Source organism: Ranitomeya imitator, chromosome 2 (genome assembly GCF_032444005.1).
Source record: "Ranitomeya imitator isolate aRanImi1 chromosome 2, aRanImi1.pri, whole genome shotgun sequence".
Taxonomy (NCBI): domain Eukaryota; kingdom Metazoa; phylum Chordata; class Amphibia; order Anura; family Dendrobatidae; genus Ranitomeya; species Ranitomeya imitator.
The window spans coordinates 649,935,588-649,956,932 of record NC_091283.1 but is presented as its reverse complement, the minus strand read 5'-3'; the positions used below and the strand labels follow the sequence as shown (position 1 = coordinate 649,956,932).

The 21,345-nt window shown below is 42.3% G+C and overlaps 1 protein-coding gene across 4 annotated transcripts in view; it reads right to left on the bottom strand.

Moving 5' to 3' along the window:
• Positions 1-1,713: 1,713 nt before the first annotated feature.
• Positions 1,714-21,345, bottom strand: part of LOC138667089 (oocyte zinc finger protein XlCOF7.1-like) — a 51,998-nt gene continuing 32,366 nt past the window's right edge. For 2 of the 4 annotated variants that reach the window (XM_069755385.1, XM_069755387.1), the window contains 3 exons: positions 20,191-20,267; positions 18,240-18,351; positions 2,535-6,220 (listed from right to left, as the gene is read on the bottom strand). In XM_069755385.1, the coding sequence (XP_069611486.1) occupies positions 5,340-6,220; positions 18,240-18,351; positions 20,191-20,267 (1,070 nt within the window). In that variant the 3' untranslated portion in view covers positions 2,535-5,339. Of the gene's footprint in view, positions 6,221-18,239; positions 18,352-20,190; positions 20,268-21,345 lie in introns of all 4 variants that reach the window. The other 2 variants (XM_069755388.1, XM_069755386.1) reach the window with 2 other exon arrangements.

Here is a 21,345-nt window from a genome sequence, read left to right as displayed (position 1 = left end):
AGCAGTCCTGAGGTTTTAAATACATCAGATAGGGATTACATACATCAGTTAGGACTGCTCTATATGAGTATACCTTGACATTTGGTGGAGCAGCTTAGTATAAATTTTTTTGCAAAAAAAAGTTTCAACCAAATACCCTGTTTTTTCCATCTTTTTACTAGCAGTTGCTTATTACTGTGTTTTTTTTTTTTTTACAAGTGTTTTTGGTCTTACTGTGCTCTTTCTATCTGCTACCCGTTACCTGGCTTTCCTGGACGATCTCCAATCTGCCTACTCCAGATCCGTCTCGTCCGACCATTCAGCTATCTGAACCTCTGGATGCCAGTACCGCTGGAACCAGCTTCTACCTGTACCCCCCGGTTAGCTCCGCTAACCCTGCTTGTCCGTCTGTCCCTCTGGGTCAGCTACGAGTCCAGGGTCTGACAGGAGGTAGCAACCCTGTCCCCCAGGCATCCCATTCTGACCCTGTTCGAGGGGTCGTACCACGGGTGCCCGGGGCTCACGTAATCACGCCCCCTTTGGAGCCCTCAGACCATTGTCCCGAGGTTCCACATTAAATTACAATAAAAACGAATGTGAACTTCACCATCTGTGCCTCTGTTTCCATTTGTTACACATTATAGGTCAAGGAAGGACTACCTCCAGTGGTGGTGTCTAGAGAGACGTAATGGAAACAAAATTTGGTGCCATTTTTAGCCATTTCTCAGTGTAAAAATGTAAAACTTGGGGCAAAAACAACTTTTGTGGCAAAAATTAAATTTTGTTCTTTACTGCTCAATGGTATAAAATTCTATGACACACCTGTGGTGTCAATATGGTCACATCACCCCTAGATGAATTCTTTGAGAGATGTCCTTTGTGAAATGGGCCTCTTATGGGGTGGTTCTGCTGTTCAGCACCTCAGGTGCTCTTCTAGCGAGTCATGGCACTTGCAAACCGTTACAGCAAAATCTGAACTCCAATATGTCGCTCCTTCCCTTTTGAGCTTTGCGCTATGCCTCAAAAGTAGTTTTCGACCACATATGGAGGTATTGGCGTATTTTGGGGTCCATTTTCTCTTGATACCCCTAAAGCTACATTTTTTAAGGGAAAATGTATTGTTTCATTTTCATGGCTCAATGTTATAAAATTCTGTGAAACACCTGTAGGTTCAAAATGTTTACCAATGTATGTGTAGATAAATTCTTTGAGGGGTGTTGTTTCCAAAATGGTGGATTGGAAACCTGTTTAGGCACACGGGGCCTCTGGAAACTCGACATGGTATCTGCTATCGATTCCAGGCAATTTTGCTCTCGAAAAGTCAAATTGTGCTCCTTCCATAAAGCCCTGATGTGCGCTGAAACAGTAGTTTTACCCTATGGGGTATCGATCTACTAAGGAGAAATTGAACAAAAAAATTGTATGGTCCATTTTCTCCTGTAACCCTTGTAAAAACGCAAAATTTGAGGCTAAAGCAACATTTTTGTGGGAAAAAGTAAAATTTTAATTTTTTTCCCTCCACATTCCTTTAATAACAGTAAAACACCTGAACGGTTACTAAACTTATTGAATGTCGCCTGGCCGGGGAGGTGAAAACAGGCTCGGGTTGACGGGGGTAAAAGACGCGTCCTAATACTCTTGTCCATTTAGTGTATGATTTGACAGAAGGGCCACACAACAGCTATAAAGTGGCTGTGGGTTTTGGTAGAAAGGAAGTGAACTAGCAAACTGAGATGCACATTAAAAAATACACTTTATTGGATCAGACCCCAACCTTATAAATCAATTATAATATTGCCATTGAATTCTATATACCTTTTTGTATAAGGCAATTTATTTGGCAATAATTTTGGATTGTATTTCCATCCATAACATTTTTTTTATTCAAAGTAAGGTGACAGAGAGAGCATTATAACTTGATTTTTGGTGAACAACATAACTAACGTTGATACTAAAATGACACCCTTCATATACTAAACCTTTGTTATAGTTCTATCCACATTTCATGCTACAGCTTCCATTGTGAGGTATTGGCAGCAACTGTAAACCCATAAGTGTCAAACACAATGGTAAATATATAGTATTAGAAATCATGAGATGTTTAGGTTATAAATCATGAGTGGTTAGCATAATGCAGGGTACTAAATTATTGGGCTCGCTTTTAGTTCTATCCTCTCAGTGGTGGTTGGAGGGTCAGGGTCTCCTGCTCTCATTGAAGAGATCCAACAGGTCATATTTACAGGGAATACCCTTTGGAGAATAAAAAGGGATATTCCCATCTCCAAGATCCTATCCCAATATGTAGTAGCTGTAATAATAATATTAGCAAATACCTCCAATTAGAAATATAGTATAGTTTTTCTGATTCGCTATGTCTCTTTCCTCATGTGCAGGCATACTAGGACCTTAGGTATCCATGGATACGACCACTAACAATTAGATAACTCACTACATCAATGATTGTAACCATGGATACCTAAGGTCCTGCAATGCCTGCACATGAGTAAAGAGGCATAGCGAATCAGAAAAACTGTACTACATTTCTAATTGGAGGGATTTGCTAATATTGTTACACGTACTACGTTTTGGGATAGAATCTTGGAGATGGAAATACTCCTTTAAATTGCATGCATACATTTCTATTGCCTCCAAATAAATCTTGTTTATTCATCATAATGGAGCTTTCTCTTCTAGTAGGTATAATCAGTGTTTTGGGTTATGTTCTTCTGTGCAGTGTCAATCTTCACACAGGGAATTATTCTTCCCCCTTCAAACTAGTTGTTGGTAGGGTCATATAAGATGGTGTGAAAAAGGATGAGGCCCCAGTGCAGATTATTGGTATAAAGCATCACCACTTGTCTCCACAAAAATGCTGGAAATGTAATTACCCCATGTCAGGAAAATATGAATTATTTTCCATTGTTCGGGTTACACAGCCAGAGCTGTCCTGCTACTACTCCCACCTGGTTTCTGTAGAATCAGGTCTCACATGCAGCTTCTCCCCCTTTTTGTGAATTTCTACTCCTCCTTCCCTTCAGGCAAATGGTCATTGGAATGTGAGTTTTTATGGCGTGCCAGCTAGCAGAGTTAAGTGTGTCCGCCCAAAAGAATCTCTTTGCTTCCTGAAGAATAACACTTAAAGTCAAATTTAATAACACGCAGTAATCTTAGGAACATGAAAATTAGATTTCCAGGATCTCTGCAATTAGGGCTACGCATGGTAGCATTTGGGGGCCATCGGAAACCAGGGAAATGAATTTTTGCCCTCCAGTATATCACAGACATGACGTGTTTGGACTCTAAACAATGGTAAAGTCACAGGGGTAAAACTGATGCCAATGTCATTGGCCTACGAGCTTCCGGGCCAAAGATATGAAAAAAAAGTTTTTGATGGCTTTCCAGGGTGGTTGCATCATCTGGGAAGCAGCCCACTGGTGAGGTCAGCCAAAGTGGGAGTCCCTAAGTTTATAGCCATATTACAAAACAGGAACGTCCATTTTGGGAGGCATTCAGAGCCTGGAAACACAGCCAACACCATGCCAGGGTGCTGAATCATTTCTTTGGGAACTCTCCTCCCATTTTTCGACATCATACATGTTGACTGAGATTTAGTAAGTTTCGTGTTTTTATCCATTTTATTTTATAACTGTTTGTACATATTTGTCTCTTGTAATATCTTAACTTTTGTAAACACTGCCGATTTTTATGGAGTAAACATAGATAGAGCTAGAAGTACGAAGCTAGCCAATGAACGAACCAACATGTACTCCGCGCAAATTCACGTTACCTGGGGTTGGTTTCTGACCCAATATAGGCTTGGTAATGGACCAGGCTTATATCTAACAAGGAACTGGTGGCAGCATAGCTTTCTGGTGTTATCAGGGGATCTTGGCAGTGACGGACCGGAGGTTTATATACGTACTCCTGGCCTGGGGATATATATATACCGCCCTCACTGTAGAGTGCCCCAATAGCCAGTACACGACAGGGCAGCCTCTCCGGCGACTACTTAGCCTAGGTGCAGTTCCCTGACTGTCCTGAGGGTAAGGGGGCGCCAGAGAGTTGCAAGTTTCATGACAAACTAGAAAAGGAAAGGTTATTTTCCTGACACCCCAGAAGACTGTTTAGTATTGACAATACCTGCTGTATCTGGGAAATGCAAGGACAATGAGCCTAAAGACCCATATAAACCATTGTCACCCAATCCCATCGATATCAATGGGTTTGGCCAATGACCTAATGTGTATGGGGGTGATGACAAACTGATGGTCAGGAGAGATGTGGATTGTGCATGTACGATTTAGGACTGGTAATTGTATTTTTCTCTCAGAGATAGTCCGCTAGTTAACATGTCAGTAATGGGCTCTTATAGAGAACACAAGAGCGCTCAGCCAAGCTAGTGCTCCTGTGTATCGGAGTGTAGGTAAATAGGACTGTCAACTGAAAGATTGAATGAAGCATCGCTTGGCCGACAGCTATCTAATGTGTATGGCTGGTGTGAGGCAGTGACTCGTGTCACAGGTAGGGGTCACTGTGTGTTCTCCCCAGGTTGTGCATGGAGTTGTATAAAGTCCATAGGTGTGCATGGCAGTTCTGGATTTCCGGTCCGGAGTTTTCCATGTGGCTGAAGGCCACAGGCTTGTCTGTTAAAAACCCTGCAGTAAAGGGTATGGGTGTGTCAGGTGCAACGTTAGTGTCAGTCTGGTGTGTGCTGGTGTGCAGAGCAGAGGCCTGCAGAGCGCTGGCTGAGTGCATGGAGGCACAGGCCAGCAGCTATGGCAGCTGAATAGCCTGGCACTCGCAGCGTATACAGTGATGCAAGTCGTCCATGGTACTGGTCTCGGATGTGGACAGTCCTGTGCCCGTAGGAGTGGGATGTGGACAGTCCTGTGTCTGGAGGTGGATGTTCTGTGCCCGAAAAGGACTGGCATGGGTATCGATTGCAAACAGGTGGATATGGTGCCCGGCGGCTATCCGAAGGATATCCTGGGCTGTGTGAGTAGAGAGACTGTGATACAGTGATGCAGGACACCCGCGGGAACTAGTCAGAGGAGGGCTGGCGTGTGTAAGGTCTGCAACATATGAAAATGTATTTGGAGACTGTAATATGGCGTGCGGTCTCTCCACGGATATTGAACAAGGAGAGGTCCTGCCTGTATAGGGACTGCAATCTAAAAGCCATATGATATGTAGTGCTATGAACTGAACACTGATAACATACACTGAAGGTATATGCATTTGTGTGAATTGGACTTTAACGCTGTGAGGAAACACATTAAAGAGACTTTTGTGTTGGAACTTTGTGGGTCACTACCTCTTCACTACGTATGATGCTACCGCAGCATTACGTAGGCTAAAAATTATGAGAATGGGATCTGTACTTTGTGGTGTTTCTGATGTTCAGAGAGATGTACTTTCTGTGTAAAACTTTTCCCACAATCTGGACATAAAAATGGTCTCTCTCCTGTGTGAGTTCTGTGATGGTTAACAAGATTGTATTTAGTTGTAAAACATTTTCCACATTCTGAACATAAAAATGGTCTCACTCCTCTGTGAACTTTCTGATGCTGAACAAGATTCCATTTAGTTGTAAAACATTTCCCACATTCTGAGCACAGTAATGTGTTCCCCTCGCTATGAATTCTTTCATGCTGAACCAGATCTGCCTTGAAGGTAAAACACATTTCACATTCCTGACAAGAGAATGGCTTTGCTCTTTTATGGTTTCTCTGATGCTTGAAAAGATTTGGTTTAGTTGAAAAAAATTTCCCACATTCCGAACAAGAAAATGGCTTCTCCCCTGTGTGAACTCTCTGATGTTCAACCATTCTCAATTTCTGTGTAAAACGTTTGCCACATTCCGCACATGAAAATAGATTCTCTCCTGAGTGAATTCTCTGATGCTCGAGTAGATAGGCTTTCTGCTTAAAATGCTTCCCACATTCTGAACACGAATATGGTCGCTCATCACTTGTGTGCGTAAAAAGTTTTGATTTACTTTCAACATTTATTTCACGTTTTCCAAATGGTCGACCCTCTCTATGACTAGGTATTTGTTTAACAGTCTGTGAATAAGCAACAGTAGGTTGTTCAAAACTAGATGGCAGATCTCTGCTGTGAGGCACTGAGGGAAATTCTTCTCTGATGGAGGGTTCCCCAGAATTATCTTGGGCATCTTTAAACTTTGCTTTGGAATTTGGAGATGTAAAAAGGCCATCTGAACCTTTCCTGCAGTCATCTGCTGAAAAAAAGAAAAAAAAGAAGTAGATGATCTTATGTTTCCACTTTATTAAAACACAACATGAAATATATAACATTCTGCAAAAGTTTGGGGGATTAGATCACAAAATTGTTGTCTTCTGGGCAAGATGGGCACTTCAGGCACTCCATGAACACAGTCCACATCAGGCAAGTTTGATGCAACTGGCCATAGTGATGAGCGAGCGCGCTCAGAAAAGGTGTTATCCAAGCGGGCTCGAGTGCCAATAGAGTATCTTCGTTATGCTCTAACACTATGTTTGAGTCACGCCTTGATGCTGTTCGATAGTCTAACAAACAGGCAATCCCTACATGTGTTGACGGCTGTTGAACAGCCGCTATACATGCAGCCACAGTGACTCAAACAGTTTTAGAGCACGCCGAACGTACTCTATTAGCACTCGAGCATGCTCGGAAAACACTTTATCCAAGCACACTTGCTTATCACTACTGGCAGTTTTATTTGCTCCTAATGCAGTTCATTAAAAACAAAAATACAAAAGAAAATCCTAGGGCTCCTGGCTGCAATCTATGCATATAAATGCTAACTCAAGGGACCTGGGTCTGGTGCACAGCATTTCAAATAAACAATCAATTACCCCCCAAAAAACAACAAAACAAACCATCTTTCACTGAAAATCTTGCATTGCACTCCGACCAGTGTTATTTAATGAGGCAGAGGAGTTATGCAACTTTTTCTCATTCGGCATGAGGAAAAACAACAAACAAATTGGCACTGCGATTGGCAGTTCATCTTGGACAGCGCACACCCTTTCAAGTCAATTAGTATGTGGGAAAAAAAATACTGGCCTTTGATGTCATCCGAGCGCAGCCCGATATATGCAGAGACAGGCCATGCAGAAGATGGAGAGATTAATCTCTCTTTCTCCTCACCGGTGATCCGATTCTTGTATGCAAGAGAATCAGATCACAGTAAAATGAAATTCGACTCACAGCAGTATTTGAGCTGGGTGTCATTAGCATATCGCATCGAATGCTATACGCTAATGTGACCCCGGCCTAAATTGGATGCATAAGGCTAGTTTCACACTAGCGTTTTGAGGAGCTGCGGACTTCCACCGTGAAGCCCCGCCCTCGGCCACACCTCCACCTATTTCTGCATGCGGCCTGTGTACCTATCTATAACATTAGGTACGCAGGTTGTGCGGCTGTATGCGGATGCTTCCGCATGCGTCGTTTTGACGATGCGGAGAAAAAAAATTGCTATCAGCTGCGTCCTACACTGGTCGCCGCATCATCAAAACGATGCATGCGGAAGCATCCGCATACAGCCGCACGACCTGCGTACCTAATGTTAAAGATAGGTACGCAGGCCGCATGCAGAAGTAGGCGGAGCTAGCAGCGGAGGTGCGACCGAGGGCGGGGCTTCAGAGGAAGTCCGCAGCTCCTCAAAACACTAATGTGAAACCGGCCTAAGCCTGACTAGTAGTAGGGTAGGGAGAGAAATTAATAAATTAGGGTGCCAATAATTATTATTGAAACCCATTTTAACTTAGGATATCTCTTTAATTATGAGCAGGGGAGGGATGTCTAAATTACGTGAATTGTGATGGCAGCAGAGGATGGTTCAGTAGACAAGTGAGATTATTTCTGCTTTACTTGTTATGAGGCAAAAACACTAAACCCTGTCACTGCAGGTTTTTCTAATATGTGTGACCCAACAATTGTGTTATTAAAGGGTTAATGAGCTTCAGCAAGAGTATCACTATTGCAAATAGCTTGCTACAGAACAGAGGATGTGCTCACTAAGCAAACAGAGCAAGCACAGCATTACTGTAAACTATTATCTGTTAGGGTGCTTTCACATTGCGTTTAGTACACGTTCGGTGGCCCCGTCGGGGGAATGCATCCAAACCCCCTACAAACCTGGATTCGGACATATGCGCCGATGGGGCCATAGGCTATAATGGAGCTGGCAGAAAGAACGCCCTCTCTGCATCATTCTCAGAAGTGTAAGCCTACTGGCAGCGAACACCCAGACGCAGTCTACTACTGCCGCCATCATTATAGTCTATGGTCTAAATCCAGTTTTGCATGGGGTCCAGAAGTATGCCCTAAAGGGGCCACCATGCATGTTCTAAACGCAATGTGAAAGCACCCTTAGTAAGCATTTTAAGAAAAATGACAGAAAATACCCAAAAGTGACACCAATTTAAAAGCTGCACCCCTCAAAGAACTCAAAACCACATTCAAGAACTTTATTAACCCCTTAGATCAGACATGGCCAAAGTGTGGCTCGCGGGCCACATCCGGCCCTCTGGCTGTACCAGTCCGGCCCGTGGACCCAGACAGTCGAAGGGCTGAAACAGTGGCCCATGGACCGCACAATGCCCTTCCTTGCCCACCGTCCATCCTCCTCTACTGCTGTCAATGCTATCCGCATCCTCGGGATGCAGACAACGGTGCATGAATTGGTTGAGGAGTGGCCGCCTGCCCCTTCTTCCACCAATCAGCGTGTGAGACAGCCGACGCGATGACGTAATTTTATCATGTTAACTGTGCACTGCGAAGAATCAGTGCACCGAAGAAAGGAGTCCAGAGGCAGAGCGCCGGGGAAATGGGAGCATTTTTTCATGTGTATGGGATATTGGCATGTTCATAGGAGGCTCTATGGGGGCTCATGCTGTATATATGGGAGGCTATGTGGGGGCTAATACAGTATATAGGGGGCGGTGTGTGGGCTCATACTGTATATAGGGGGATGTCAGCATACTTAATTCTGCTCAATATTAAGTGATACAATTGTGAATATAAAATAATTATAATTAATATTAACCCCTTAAGCCCCGAGGGTGGTTTGCACGTTAATGACTGAGCCAATTTTTACAATTCTGACCACTGTCCCTTTATGAGGTTATAACTCTGGAACGCTTCAACGGATCTTGGCGATTCTGAGAATGTTTTCTCGTGACACATTCAACTTCATGATAGTGGTAACATTTATTTGATATTACCTGCGTTTATTTGTGAAAAAAATGGGAATTTGGCAAAAATTTTGCAATTTTCCAACTTTGAATTTTTATGCCCTTAAATCACAGAGATAGGTCACCCAAAATACTTAATAAGTAACATGTCCCACAAGTCTACTTTACATCAGAACAATTTTGGAAACAAATTTTTTTTTGTTAGGGAGTTATAAGGGTTAAAAGTTGACCAGCAATTTCTCATTTTTACAACAAAATTAACAAAACCATTTTTTTAGGGATCACCTCACATTTGAAGCCACATTTAGGGGTCTATATAGCAAACAATACCCACAAGTGACACCATTCTAAAAACTACACCCCTCAAGCTGATCAAAACCACATTCAAGAAGTTTATTAACCCTTCAGATGCTTCATGAGAGCTAAAGCAATGTTGAAGGAAAAAAATGAAAATTTAACCTTTTAGTCATGAAAATGCTCTTTTAGCAACATTTTTTTTATTTTCCCAAAGGTAACAGGAGAAGTTGGACTGCAAAAGTTGTTGTCCAATTTGTCCTGAGTACGCTGATACCCCATATGTGGGGGGAACCACTGTTTGTGCGCATGGCAGGGCTCGGAAGGGAAGGAGCGCTGTTTGTTTTTTTCAACCTAAAATTGGCTGAAATTGCGATCAGACGCCATGTCGCGTTTGGTGAGCCCCTGATGTGCCTAAACAGTGGAAACCCCCCACAAGTGACCCCATTTTGTAAACTAGACCTCCTAAGGAACTTATCTAGATGTGTGGTGAGCACTTTTGTCCCCCAAGTGCTTCACAGAAGTTTATAACGCCCGGGCATGAAAATAAAAAATCATATTTTTTCCACAAACATGATAGTTTAGTCCCCAATTTTTTATTTTCACAAAGGTAAGAGAAGAAATTGGACCAAAAAAGTTGTAGTCCAATTTGTCCTGAGTACGCCGATACCCCATATATGGGGGGGAACCACTGTTTGGGCGCATGGCAGGGCTCAGAAGGGAAGGAGCGCCATTTGACTTTTTCAAGCTAAAATTAGCTGGAATTGAGATCGGACGCCATGTCGCGTTTGGTGAACCCCTGATGTACCTTAACAGTGGAAACCCCCCACAAGTGATGCCATTTTGGAAACTAGACCCCCCCAAGGAACTTATCTAGATGTGGGATGAGCACTTTTATCCCCCAAGTGCTTCACAGAAGTTTATAATGCCCGGGTGTGAAAATAAAAAATCCTATTTTTTGCCCACAAAAATGATCTTTTAGTCTCCAATTTTTTAATTTCCCAAGGATAACAGGAGAAATTGGACCACAAAAGTTGTTGTCCAATTTGTCCTGAGTACGCTGGTACCCCATATGTGGGAGAAAACTACTGTTTGGGCACACATCAGGGCTCGGAAGGGAAGTAGTGAAGTTTTGGAATGCAGGCTTTGATGGAATGTTCTGTGGCCGTCATGTTCCATTTGATGAGCCCCTGATGTGCCTAAACAGTGGGAACCCCCCACAAGTGACTCCAATTTGGAAACTAGACCCCCTACGGAACTTGTCTAGATGTGTGGTGAGAACTTTGAACCCCCAAGTGTTTCACTAAAGTTTATAATGCCCGAGTGTGAAAATAAAAAATCCTATTTTTTGCCCACAAAAATGATCTTTTAGTCCCCAATTTTTTAATTTCCCAAGGGTAACAGGAGAAATTCGACCGCAAAAGTTGTTGTCCAATTTGTCCCGCGTACGCTGGTACCCCATATGTGGGAAAAAACAGTTTGGGCACACGTTGGGGATCAAAAGGGAAGTACTGACGTTTTGGAATGCAGACTTTGATGGAATCGTCTGCAGGCGTCATGTTCCGTTTGCAGAGCCCCTGATGTGCCTAAACAGGAAAAAAAACCACAAGTGACAACATTTTGGAAAGTAGACCCCCAAAGAACTTACTCGACACCTTTTTTGCGGCTTACCTTTTCTTCCAGTTGGTGGGACCACCCCTGGAAAATGCTGACCTGGTACGATAGGTGCACCTTCAGTTCCAGAAGTACTGGGGCCTGTTCCTTCCCTCGTGCCAAACATCAGGGCCTTAACCACTACCTCCTGGAAATGAAGGTACGACGTATTGGTGTTGTGTGCACATCGTGACAGCAGGAAAGCGTTGCGCATTGCCAGTTGTACAATGTGCACGGACAGCTTTTTGTACCACACCCTGGCCTTTCTCAAAGCACTGTACGGTTGGAGGAGTTGATCAGAGAAATCAAGGGCCCCCCATGTTTTCGTTGTACCCAAGTACACAGGTCGGTTTGCTGACCTCTGTAGAGGTACCCCTTACAGTGCTGAGGGCGCTGCCATCACTGTGTATGGTGGCCAATAGAAGGACATCCCTTTTGTCTTTGTACTTGACCACCAGCAGGTGGTCACTACATTGGGCTTTGCTCTCACCTTTTCTGAGAGTCTGCCTAAGTAGCGTCTTCGGGAGGCCTCTCTGATTTTTGTGGACAGTACCGCAGGCTGCGGTACCTCGCGCAGAGAGAGATTTGTAGAGTGGGATGCTGGTCACGGTGTAAAAGTTATCAGTATAGAGGGGATAACCTTTATCCAGCAGTAGGTGCCCCACACAATTTTCCCACTCACTCCCAGGATAGAAGGACACTCAGGCGGTTCAATCCTGGTGTCCTTCCCTTCGTAGACTCAAAAGCTGTTGGTGTACCCGGAAGTACTCTCACACAGCTTGTAGAGTTTGATTCCGTACCTGGCCCTTTTGCTGGGCAGGTATTGACGGAATCTGATCCGCCCCTTAAAATGAATTAAGGACTCATCCACGCAGATGTCCCTTTGAGGCACGTACACTTCAGCAAACTTTGTTGAAGTGCTCGATGACCGGCGGAACTTTGAACAGACGGTCAAAGTTGGGGTCATCTCGTGTGGGACACCGTGCATTATCGTTGTCATGCAGGAACTTATGGATGGCCTCAAAACGCGTCCGGGTCATGACCATTCGGAACACTGGAGTGTTATATAAAATATCAACACTCCAATATTGCCTAAGTTCAGGCTTCTTCAGGATCCCCATGTGGAGGACCAGACCCCAAAACTACATCATTTCAAATGCGTCTACAGGAGACCAGTTAGAATATGATGAACCTGAGTTTTGGTCCAAAAATTGCCGAGCATACAAGTTAGTTTGCTCAACCATGAGGTTAACGAAAGCCTCGGAGAAAAAGACTTTGAAAAAGTCTAGTTCTGTGAGGCCGGTGGTGTCAAACTTGATTCCTGATTCTGCCACAAAAATCAGGAATCAGTGGATCGTAATTTTCGGGTGGCGAGGTCCGTATGGGGTCAGCAGTGGGGTGCGCTGGTTCGTCATCGGCAATGGTGGGCACTTCATCAATGATGGGCGCTGCCTCATCTTCTGTCCTGCGGCGTCTGCGTGGCGTTTCCGCAGGGTCAGAGGAGGACGATGAGGAGTGGGAAGAGGAAAAATCGGAAAAATAAAGAAAAGTGGGATCCTCTCCCTCGCCATCAGTGTCGGAGGCAAGGAAAGAATATGCCTCCTCTGCTGAGTAGCGCTGTTGGGACGAACGAGACGAGCGGGACATTTTTTTTTTTTTTTTTAAGTATGGTGCTTGGGTGTACTTTATTGGTAACTATGTGTAAGTGTGGAGGGGACAGTGCTTGGTGCAAACTACTCTGAAAAGAAAAAGCTAAAGGAAAAAAAAGCAAATAGGGAAAAAAAAATACCTGTGAAAGAAAACTCTAAAACAGCAGGCCCTAGCTCTGATAAGTGAACCGCGTCACTTATCAAAGTTCGGCCGCTGCTGGGTGTGCGAACGGAGATGTGAAAAAAAAAAAGAAAAGGAAGGCACGGATTAGACGCTGCAGCTGGGTGAGTGCACGGAGAAAGAAAACGGCAGGCACGAGAGCTTTAATAAGTGAACCATGTCACCTATCAAAGTTCGTCGGCTGCTGGGTGTGTGCACGGGTGTGGTGAAAAAAGAAAAAAAAAAGGAAAACGGCAAGCACAAGCTCTGATAAGCGAACTGCGTCACTTATCAAAGTTTGTCGGCTGCGGGATGGGTGTACGGAATTCGGCAAAGGGGGCTGATGAAAAAAAAGCGAGCACGAGTGTTGATCGGTGAACTGCGTCACCAATCAACGCTCGGCGGCTGCTAAACGTGCGCACGGAGGCAGCGCAAAGAGGGATGGAGGGGGGTAAAAGAGAGGGGGAAGGGGGGGATGAAGAGTGATCGGGTAGGGGCTGATAACACTTACGTTTCTAGTCTCTCTTCTTTCTTCGGTTTTCTTTCTTTCTTTCTTTTTTAATGCAGGGATTGTGGTGTTACAGGCTTCTGTAGCACCACAAGGCCCAGCAACAGTAAATCTGGCTGTGTGACCACTCTGCAGGATTCCTCAGCTAGAGTGGGGACCCCTGGAGAGCGGTCAGACAGGTCACCTGCAGGTGACAGACAGGTCACAGAGTGGTCACACCGCTGCTGTGAGCTGTCATTGGTGGGATCGAATGATAAGATCGATCCCACCAATCCCTGCAGGCCCTGGTGACCATGGCAACTGCCTAGGATCCCTCCGATCCTAGGCAGGTCACAGCCAGGTCACCAGCAGGGCACACAGCGGTCACAGTCGCGATGTCGCATTAAACAGTATGACGTACTATCCCGTCACTGGGAATTAAGTCCCAGATCACCTTGACGGGATAGTACGTCATATGGGATTAAGGAGTTAATATTGAGCAGAATTAATTTCAGCCTATTGGTTCGGCCCTCTACAACAGTCACGGTCTCTCATGTGGCCCCTTGGGAAAATTAAATGCCGACCCCTGCATTAGATGCTTCACAAGAATTAAAGCAAGTGTTGCTTTAGCCCAAAATTTTTCATTTTCACAAGGGTAACATGAGAAAATGGACCCCAAAGTGTGCTATGCAATTTGTCCTGCGTACTGTGATATGCCATATGTGATGGAAAACTACCGTTTTAGGGCAAGGCAGGGCTTGGAAAGGAAAGAGCATCAATTGACTTTTAGAGAGCAAAACTGTCTGGAATAGATAGCAAACGTCAGATCACATTTACAGAGCCCCTAATGGGTCTGAACAGTGGAAACTGTCCATAAGTGACCCCATGTTGGAAACAACACCCCTCCATGAATTTATCTGGAGGTGTAGTAAGCACCTTGAATCCACAAGTGCTTCACAGAATTTTAGAACATTGAACCATAAAAATGAAAAAAATATTTTTAAAACAAAAAAAATGTTGCTATAGCCCCACAATTTCCATTTTCCCAAGGGTAACAGAAGAAAATGGACCAAAAAATTGTTGAGCAATTTCTCCTGAGGACACAGATGACCCATATTTGGTGAAAGCTACTGTTAGGGCTCAAAAGGGAAGGAGACCCATTTGAATTCTGGAGCGCAATTTTTTCTGGAATATATTGTGGATGCCATGTTGTTTTAGTCCCAAATCTTTCATTTTCACAAGAGAAGTAGGAGTAATTGGACCACACAATTTGTCGTGCAATTTTTCCTGAGTAGAACAATGCCCCAAATGTGGGGGAAAACTACTGTTTGGGCACACGGTAGGGCTCAGAAGCAAGAGAGGACTATTTGAATTCTGAAGCTCAATTTTGTCTGCAATAGATAATGGATGCCATGTCACATTTGAGGAGCGCTTGACATGCCAGAACAGAAGAAACCTCCACAAGTGACTCCAGTTTGGAAACTACACATCTTGTTGAATTCATCTAGGGGAGTAGTGAGCATTTTTAACATCAGGCGATTTACAGAATTGTGTAACATTGGGTGAGTAAATGAAAAATTATCACTAAAATGTTGCTTTGGCCACAAGTATTTAATTTTCAAAAGGGCTAATAGGAGAAAAAAAAAATAGGAGAAATGTCACAACGAATTGTACAGTAGTAGATTTGTGGTCAAAAATACTTTTGAGGCATAGCTCAGAAGAGAAGGAGAGTTCAGATTTTGCTAGAACGGTTTGAGGTTGCCATGTAACATTGGCAGTGCCCCTAACATGCCAGAAAAACAGAACTCCTCTTTTAGTGACCTCACTTTACAAAAGACACCGCTCAATGACTTAATATAGGGGTGCAGTGAGCATGTTAACACTACATGTGCCTCACAGAATTTTATATCATTGGGCAGTGAAGAATTAATAATTTATATTTTACCACTAAAGTGTTGTTTTTAATTTTTAAAAAGAGCCAATAGGAAAAATGGACCTCACAGTTTGTTGTGCAATTTATCTCGATCGTGCCAATACCCTACATGTAATCAGTAACTACTTTTCCAGTATAGTGGAAAGCTCAGATGGGAAGGAGCACCACATTATAATGTAGATTTTCCTGTTATGGTTTGCGGGTGCAATGTCACATTGGCAGAACCTCCCATATGTTACCCCATTTTACAAACTATACCTCTCAATCAATTTATCTCTGGGTGCAGTGTTTACCGTATATTGACACCACAGGTGTGTCACAGAGTTTTATACCATTGGGCAGTGAAGAAAAAATAATTACATTACCACAAAAATTTTGTGTTAGCCCCAGATTTTACATTTTCACAATGGGAAAATGGGTAAAAATGGCACCAAAATGTGTCAGCCAATTACTGCTATACATGGCACTACCCAGGAGGGAAGGAGAGCTACACTCTTGAAGACCAAATTTTCCTAGAATAATTTGCAGACTCCATATGCAGAGCCCCTAAGTGCAAGAAGAGCAGAGTGACCCCATTAGGACATTACACCACCTCTGGGAATTTATCTACAGGTGTAGTAAGTTATAGTGCCCATACATTGTGCCCAGATCATGCTTCTGGAGACATGCAATCGTGACTTAAGCAAGCTATTATTGCTACAGAAATGCCAAACATGTGGATGTCAAGTGTGGTTTAGGAACATTGGGGATGAGAAGGGAGGGGAAACATATGGATTTGGGAGTGCAGAATTTGCCTGATTTAATTTTTGGGGACGAGGAGCCATAGTGCTTTTCCATTGTCTTTGTGCCACCAGTAACGTGGAAGTCCCCTAGATTTCCATTGACAGACGAACGACCTGAGTGGGGTATGCGCTTTTTTTGTGGACTGAGTTGAAGCTTTTATTGGGAAGCACTTAGTGCACTTACTTTGTGGTTTCCATCTAAATCTCCAAATTACGTGATTCACATGAAACCTCCCAGGGATCCATTCACTATAATGAGGCAGCAGAGTTACTCTGGACTCAGTCTGGCCTCTGTTCAGTGGAGTCCATCTTTTCAGAAGTGCACAAAACTGTGACCCGACTGCGCTTTTATACACACCTAGCCTTTTATGCACCGCCGGATCATAGACAGAGTCCCAATTCTCTCCATTTGCTTCACTATAGGGCCTCTCTGGTCGGGGGTTCCATCTGAATCACGTATTTCAGATATTTACACGGAAACCCCAATGTAAGAACTCAGCTTGCAGCGCAGGATAAATGTGTGCGGAGCCTTACTGCAATGTTTGGGAGGCAGAATGAACAAATCAGCAGCAGGGGAAGAATTGGTTTTATTTATTTTTTGCGCCTTTCCCTGTACAGTTTAAGTGAATAGATGGATTTATTCCTAGGGTGAGCGATACCAAATTTATATCGCTTTTTAATGCTTAGCTAATATCACAAACGGAAAAAAAAAAAAAAAAACATTTTACAAAAAAAAAAAAAAGTTTTTGCATTTTCCTTATTTTGAGAGCTATAATTTGTCTATATTTCTGCTGACAGTCATGTGAAAGCCTATTTTTTGAGGGATGAATTTATGTTTTTATTGGTACCATTTTCAAGCACATATTCTTTGATCGCTTTCTATTCTGATTTTTGGGAGACAGCATATGAACAAAAAAACAGCAATTCCAGAATTCTTTTTCAGATTTTGTTTCATTTTTCTGTTTTGGTAAAAGTGATAAGACAGCCTAGTTCTTCCGGTTAGTATGATTATAAATGTGGTAATCGCTGTAAAGTTTTTATGCTTTGCTGCTTTTACACAATAAAAACCACTATGTAGAAAAAAAAATTCCATCTCCGTAATCAGAGAGCTGGGCCTTGTTTTTTTGCTGGACGAGACAACCTTTTCAGATATACTATTTTTATTTTAGTTATTGATATCGCGTTTTATTCCACTTTTTTTGGGCGGTATGATGAAAACTTTTTTTTTTTTTTTTTACAATGTTCACTGAAGGGCTTAACTAGTGTGATAGTTTTATAGAGCGGGTCATTCTGGACAAGGTGATACCAAATATGTGTGCATTTTTGTTATTGCATACATTTTTATTATTATTTATTGGCATAATAATTTTTTTCTAATTCTTGATGTTGTGGGGGGGGGGGGTGTAAATATTTTTCAATTTTTTTAAAAAAAGGTTTGTACTTTTTTATTTGGCCCTTCTATGGGTCTTTAACTTTTATTAATCTCATCACTGGTCTAATGAATTGCAATGCATTAGACCGGTCAGTCTTACACTGACAAAAAGCCTTTTAGAACTTGGTTTTGGCATGCGGCACCATAGTTGGCAGATCAGGAGGTCATTATTTAACCTCCTGCAGTCATGGCAACCATAGAGTCATCGCGATCATGTTGTGGGGGTGCCAGTCGGTTTTCAACAAGCTAAATGCTGTGATTGCTACTGATTGTAACATTTAGAGAGTGTTAAACAGCCAAGGGCGATGCAAGCACTGACCCTGGCTGTTACAGCAGGAGCTCGGCAATCACTTAAGTCGAGCTCCTGAAGCCTATCATGCGTGCAAAGCTCATGTGCACACAATCGCCAGAACGTACCAGTTTCGGAAAGGGGTTAAAAAAAAAATATATAAGTTAAAAATGAAAACATACCATTTTTTTTAAAAAAGGTTTAATTAGCCACTTTTCCACATTCAAAAGTAAATTTAGTATAGTTGTGTCTGGAAAAGTACAATCAAATTATAAAAGTACTTAAACTGTACATTAAATGGTAAAAAGTAAAAAAAATTAAGTTTGTGTAACACATTTAAAGCTTTCCTTTTTCACTTGTTCTGTCTCTCCCACTCACCTGGGCTGATATCTGTAAGACTTTTCTCCTCGTTACATTGCTGACCACACGGAACATATTTCTCTTCTTCTATTACAACAACTTCGACTTTAATATCTGTCTGATCTTTAGCCTATGTCATCGGGTAAAACAATGTGCAACTCAAAACACCAGTGAAGAATTTTAGTGGAAAACAAAAGAAGATCAAGAATTCAATGAGAAAAGTCTTCGTATAATCCAAACTCCTAAGGACAAAGCAAGCTCTGACCTTGAAGACACAGACTCATTTTTTTTAAATATTAAAGAACAAAGACAGTGCTGTAAAAATGGCAGGTAATGATATAGATATGCAATAGGAAAAGCACACATCTTTCTTGGCTGTGCATATACAAGTACAACTCTGTTGACCCTATATATAGGTAGATAAAAGGTTCTTTAGTGCTGCTCACTACTGCACCGTAACCACTGATTATAGTCCCAGTTCTCAACGTCAGTGACCAGGTCTTCCTGTGTAGTTCTGGGACGATTCCTGAACTTTCTCAGAATCATCCTTACCCCACAAGGTGAGACCTTGCATGGAGCCCCAGACTGAGGAAGATTGACAGTCATCTTGTGTTTCTTCCATTTTCTAATAATTGTGCCAACAGTTGTTGCCTTCTCACCATGCTGCTTGCCTATTATCCTGAAGCCCATCCCAGCCTTCTGCAGGTCTACAAATTTGTCCCTGTTGTCACTAGACAGCTCTTTGGTCTTGGCCATGGTGGAGAGGTTGGCGTGTGATCGATTGTGTTGACAGGTGTCTTATATACAGGCAATAAGTTCAAACAGGTGCAACTAGTACAGGTAATGACTGCAGAGTAGGAGAGCTTCTTAAAGAAAACTAACAGGACTGTGAGAGACAGAATTCTTGCTGGTTGGTAGGTGATCAAATACTTATTTCATGCAATAAAATGCAATTTAATTATTTGAAAATCATAAAATGTGATTTATTGTTTTTTATTTTTAGATCCTGTCTCTCACAGTTGAAGTGTACCTACAATAAAAATTACAGACCTCTCCATTCTTTGTAGGTGGGAAAACTTGAAAAATCGGCAATGTATCAAATACTTATTTTTCCCACTGTACGTTTATGACCGATTTCCCATTTAAGTGAATGAGAGAAACTGTAGTACTGAGCAGTGGCCACTAAACCGTTTATACTCCAATACTTTGCTTACAACCAGCTGCTGTTGAATCTCATATTGGCCATTAAGATAGGTTTCATTATTAGTGATGAGCGAGTATACTCGTTGCTCGGGTGACCTCCGAGTATTTATGACTGATCGGAGATTAAGTTTTCATCACAGCAGCTGAATGATTTACAGCTATTAGCCAGCTTGATTACATGTGGGGATTCCCTAGCAACCAGGCAACCCCCACATGTACCCAGCCTCGCTAATACCTGTAAATCATTCAGCTGCTGTGATGAAAACGAAATCTCCGAACACTAAAAAATACTCGGAGGTCACCCGAGCGTGCTCGGGAAAACCCCAGCAATGAGCATACTCTCTCATCACTATTCATTATGCAAGTATAGGTCCAACGTCTTTAACCCCATCCCGATATATAACCTTCAGTTACAACATATGCTGGCTGACAAGCTAAGCCCACATCTTTCCCAGCAGATGTTGGCTGTGATAATCAGCCATCATCTCCCTCTAATATGCAGCTGTTAACCTGTTAAATGCCGCTGTCAATCTCTGACAGACATTTACAGCACGCCGGCAGGGGGGCACATCATTATATGCGACCACTGGCTCATGACATGATCACGAAGGACCAATGGGTTGCCTGTCATTACGGTTCTAGTTTTCGCTATACATAGCAGTGGTGAGATAGTCATCTGCTTCTTTTGCATTAAATTAATATATTTGTCTTTGTCCCAAAAGTCTCCTCTATTAATAGACTATATTGTGAAACGTGTTCCAATTACCTGTTGTATTTGCTTTTCCTCTGGACAGTAGAGAGGCTGGGGACATCTCTTCCGTTTATTTTGCCTACTGGATCCATCTATAGGAAACATGCACAATGGGGAAGATTTACTAAAACTTAGACTAGACACTCAAAGTTTGCTAAATGTGTCACGATTCATAATTTTTTTTTACATTTTTACCCTTTCAAAGGCGGGCAACTAGATTACTTTACTAGTAGGGATGAAATGCCTCATATGATGAGAGGTTGGAAACGTTGGCCTTGTTTAGCTTAGAAAAAAGACAATCCCAGAGGAGATCTTATTTACAGTCATGGTCAAAAGTGCTGGCACAAGCAATCGGACAAGTGCTGCTTCTAGTCTCCCATGGAGACTATTGAAGCAAGTAAAAAGTAAAAAAAAGTTTTTCAAAATATTAAAAAAAATATAAAAGTTCAATTCACCCCTCCATTCAAAATAAAACAATAAAAAAAAAAAAAATCAAATCTACACATATTTGGTATCGTCGAATTCAGAATCGCCTGATCTATCAGTATACAGAAAGAATGAATCCAAATCGGTAGACGATGTAGCAAAAAAAAAAAAAAAAAATTGAAACGCCAGAATTACGTTTTTTTTTTTTGTCGCTGCAACATTGCAATAGAGTGAATTCACGGACGATCAAAGGATCATATCCACACCAAAATGGTGTAAATAAAAACGTCAGATTGACGGGCAAAAAATAAGCCCTCACCCGGCCAAAGATACCGAAAAATGGAGACGCTACCTGTCTCGGAAAATGTCAACGTTTTTTTTTTTTTTCTACAAACTTTAACCCCTTAGTGACAGAGCCAATTTGGTACTTAATGACCGAGCCAATTTTTGCAATTCTGACCACTGTCACTTTATGAGGTTATAACTCTGGAACGCTTCAACGGATCCGGATGATTCTGAGATTGTTTTTTCGTGACATATTCTACTTCATGTTAGTGGTAACATTTCTTCGATATTATTTGCGATTATTTATGAAAAAAATGGAAATATGGCGAAAATTTTTAAAATTTTGCAATTTTCAAACTTTGTATTTTTATGCCCTTAAATCAGAGAGATATGTCAAGAAAAATAGTTAATAAATAACATTTCCCACATGTCTACTTTACATCAGCACAATTTTGGAAA